At 52.5% G+C, this 3,690-nt stretch overlaps 2 protein-coding genes across 2 annotated transcripts in view; one reads left to right on the top strand and one right to left on the bottom strand.

The window, feature by feature from the left end:
• Positions 1–1,868, top strand: part of PTSG_10614 (uncharacterized protein) — a 6,729-nt gene extending 4,861 nt beyond the window's left edge. Inside the window, exons 12-15 of the mRNA XM_004988092.1 lie at positions 119–514; positions 800–873; positions 1,126–1,268; positions 1,502–1,868. Of these exons, the coding sequence (XP_004988149.1) occupies positions 119–514; positions 800–873; positions 1,126–1,268; positions 1,502–1,635 (747 nt within the window). The 3' untranslated portion in view covers positions 1,636–1,868. The remainder of the gene's footprint in view (positions 1–118; positions 515–799; positions 874–1,125; positions 1,269–1,501) is intronic.
• Positions 1,869–2,275: 407 nt separating this feature from the next.
• PTSG_13074 (TK/SYK protein kinase) overlaps positions 2,276–3,690 on the bottom strand; it is a 14,321-nt gene continuing 12,906 nt past the window's right edge. Inside the window, exons 34-37 of the mRNA XM_004988091.1 lie at positions 3,617–3,690; positions 3,249–3,304; positions 2,914–3,043; positions 2,276–2,563 (exon numbers count right to left, since the gene is read on the bottom strand). The exon at positions 3,617–3,690 is cut by the window's right edge and continues 33 nt beyond it. Of these exons, the coding sequence (XP_004988148.1) occupies positions 2,465–2,563; positions 2,914–3,043; positions 3,249–3,304; positions 3,617–3,690 (359 nt within the window). The 3' untranslated portion in view covers positions 2,276–2,464. The remainder of the gene's footprint in view (positions 2,564–2,913; positions 3,044–3,248; positions 3,305–3,616) is intronic.

The following is a 3,690-nucleotide window of genomic DNA, read 5'->3' as shown; positions in this document are numbered from 1 at the left end:
CACACACACTCTCTCTCTCTGTCCTATTCACCCACTACCACCACCATACTAACACCACCATACAAACACCACCATACAAACACCATACAAACACCACCATCCCCACCACCACCAACAGCAAAAAGAGCGCAAGCGCCAGAAGCGGAACGGGGATTTGATTGGGGCGACACGCGATGGTGGTGATGATGATGATGACGATGATGACATTCCTGATGACCCGTTCTTCCGTGAGGAGCTTGAACGGATGGAGGCAGAGGGGATGGTGAAGCCGACACAGGCACACGCACGCCGTGGACACAACGCTGGTGGTGGTGGTGATGATGATGATGATGGTAGCGAGGGCGATGATGAGGGTGACGGCAGTGATGGTGTGGCAGCTGGCAAGAAGGGAAAGAAGGGAAAGAAGGGAAAGAAGGGCAAGAAAGGAGATGATGATGATGAGGAGGAAGGATGGGGACAGCAGGGGAAGAAAAAACACCGGAAGCCAAAGAGCAAGAAGCGTCGTGAGCTCCTGGTACGCGCAAATGCATCTCGCGCGCGCGTGTGTGTGAACAGGGTTGTGCGTTGGTGTATTTCATATGTGTGTGTCTGTGTGTGTGTGCGGATATGCGTGTGTGCTGTGAGAGAGAGTGTGTGGGTGTGTGTGTGTGTGTTCTGTGTGTATGTGTGTGCTATGAGTGTGTGTGAGTGTGTGTATGTGTGTGTGTGTGTGTGTGCTGTACTTAATGTGTGCATGATCGTCCTGTTTACCAAACCAACGTGCCCTCCTCCCCCCACTCCACTTGATCGTCGCAATCAGAAACGCGCCAAGGACAAGACGTCGTTCAAGGAGGATGATCGCTTCAGCGCTCTCTTTGACAGCAACGACTTTGCGTACGCTGTGGCGACACGACATGCGTTGTCTGATGATCCTGCAGCAGGCAAAGTCGTTCACATGTGAACCACAGACGCCCATGCACCCTTTTGCAATCACACACACACACACACACACACACACACACACACACACACACACACACACACACACACACACACACACACACAATTATGACTGGTCACTTTTCTGCTTTCGGCTCACCCCCCCCCCCCCCCCATCCTTCTTGTCCTTTCCTTCCATGATGGCAGCATCGACACGACCAACCCGAACTTTGCCGCGGACAAGCAAGGCTTCAAGGACATGCTTGCAGCTGTGGAGAAGAAGAGAAAGCAGAAGCAGCAGAAGGATAAGGAGAAACAGCACACAGCCAAGCGGGCGGCTGAAACGCAAGGTGCGCCCACGTGGTGGCAGTGGTGGTGGTGGCAGTGATGAAAGTGGCTGGTGTGAGATTTGACGCCGCTTATGGTTCCAGCAGGCACATGTCTAACAAACTCACACATAAACACACACACACGTCCACACACACACATCCACGCCCACATCCACACACACACACACACACACACACACACACACACACACACACACACACACACACACACACACATCCACATCATTGTGCAGATGACGTCGGGAAGAAGAAGTCGAAGTTGAGTGCGGATACGCAGCGCATGATTGAGAACTTGAAGAAAAGGGCAAAGAAGACCAACGGCGGCAGCGGCAGCAAGGGCACTGCCAAGACACAACGCGCCAAGTAGCATGCACGCATCACATACACCCGTGCACATGTGCAACACATACACCCGTGTGCAAACACACGTGCACACATGCAACACAAGCGACACATTATACCTCCCTCTCTTTATGCAGATGCTTGTGTGTGCGTGTGCGTGTGCGTGTATGTTCGACGGGGCGTGTGGGGTCACGGTGTTGCATGAATGGCGTTTCGAAGTTTTTTGATGTGATGTGACATAAACCAGAACTTAACGAACGTTGTGCAGCAGCCAGACGTGGTGCGAGGGCGTGCGCGAACGTGTGTGTCACTGCCACCGTTGGGGGTGAAGCTGAATGTGGGCGAACTGTGTCGTCACGCAAGCGCATGCGTGTTCCTTGTTTCATGTGTTTGTCTTGACAGCTGTAACCATGGGCAGGGCTGTTATCGTGTATGGCAAGCGCGTAACGTGGGACGGAATCGGGAGAGAGGCGCAATGAAACAACAGCCAACCACGTTGTGCCAGTCTTGTGTTTCGCACACAGGGCAACGGCAACGAAAACAAAACAAGTCAAGTAACACGACCAGAAAGTGGCTCGCCCCAAACATAGGTCAAAGAGTTGCAACAAGAGACCACCGACAGACGGCATTGCATGGCGTCCTTTCTCTCGCCCCACAGCACACAGACACAAACACATACACACACACACACACACACACACACGCACACACGCACACAGACACAGACACATACACACACACACATACACACACACACGCACACGCACACGCACACACATTGACACACACACACACAATCTACAGCACACAATCCACAACGACCAGCCAGGCAGGCCACGACCGCGGTCGTTGTGTCAAATGATGGCACGCTTGAGCATGGTGGTCACTTTCTGGAACACGGGCCTGCGCGCTGGATCCACGTCCCAGCACGACAGCATCAACTTGTACAGCCACTGATGAAGGCAGGGGAGTGTGAGAAGGGGAACGATGGTAAGTTGGTGATTGAGAGGATGGGTATGGTGGTGTGTTCATGTGTCGTGTGCATTGTGCTCGGAAAGGGGAAGGAGCATGCATGCGTGCATGCACGGAACCTACACAGGCAAAGTTGCAAGCAGACAGGCAGAGAGGCAGATAGGCAGGCAGGCACAGACACACAGAGACAGAGACATAAATACACACACACAGACACAAACACAAATACAGAAACACACAAATACACACACACACACACACAGACACACAAATACACACACACACACATACAGAAAATACGCAGGCACACAGACGCACACACAATCATTACCTCTGGCGCGGCTGCCGGCTTCTCGAGCCGTTCGCCCCTCTTGATGAGAAGAATGACATCGCGGCCCTTGAGACCTTTGTACGGCTTCTGCCCGTACGAAAACACCTCCCACAGCGTCACGCCGTAGGACCTGCGCACGACAAAAGGAGTGATTGGTGGTGGTGGTGGTGGTGTGATGCACAAACGTGAGCATGTGTGCACCAGATATGCACGGAACATGAGCGGTTCGTCTCACAAAAGCAACAACAGCAGCAACGACGACAACAACGATGACAAGAACAACGGCAGTCTCTTGTACGCCAGTGTGCAAACACTTTCCCTGTTCACGTACGCACCACATGTCGGATCTGGAATCGAAGCGAGAATAGTACAGGCTCTCTGGCGCATACCACTGCACACACACACACACAATTGATGGGGAGAGAGGACAATTGGATTTGTGATCAAGGACACACTCAGTCTGACTGACAGACAGACTGATTGACTGACAGACTGACTGACTGACAGGCAGACAGACAAACAGACAGACAGACATACGCACTGATACAGACACACACACACACACACACACACACACACACGCATTGATACAGACACACACAACGACACAACAACGCAAAAAAAAAAGCAAGCACGACCTCTCACACATGAAATATACAAACGCCACCAACAACGACAACGTCATACATGCGTCACAACGCACCTTGATGGGCCACGTGCCCCTGTTCTTTGATCGGTAGTAGTCCTTGTCTTTGCCAACGGCACGACTCAGCCCAA

The sequence above is a fragment of the Salpingoeca rosetta genome (assembly GCF_000188695.1).
Source record: "Salpingoeca rosetta unplaced genomic scaffold supercont1.38, whole genome shotgun sequence".
In the NCBI taxonomy this organism is placed as follows: domain Eukaryota; class Choanoflagellata; order Craspedida; family Salpingoecidae; genus Salpingoeca; species Salpingoeca rosetta.
This window is presented reverse-complemented; position numbering and strand designations above follow the sequence as displayed.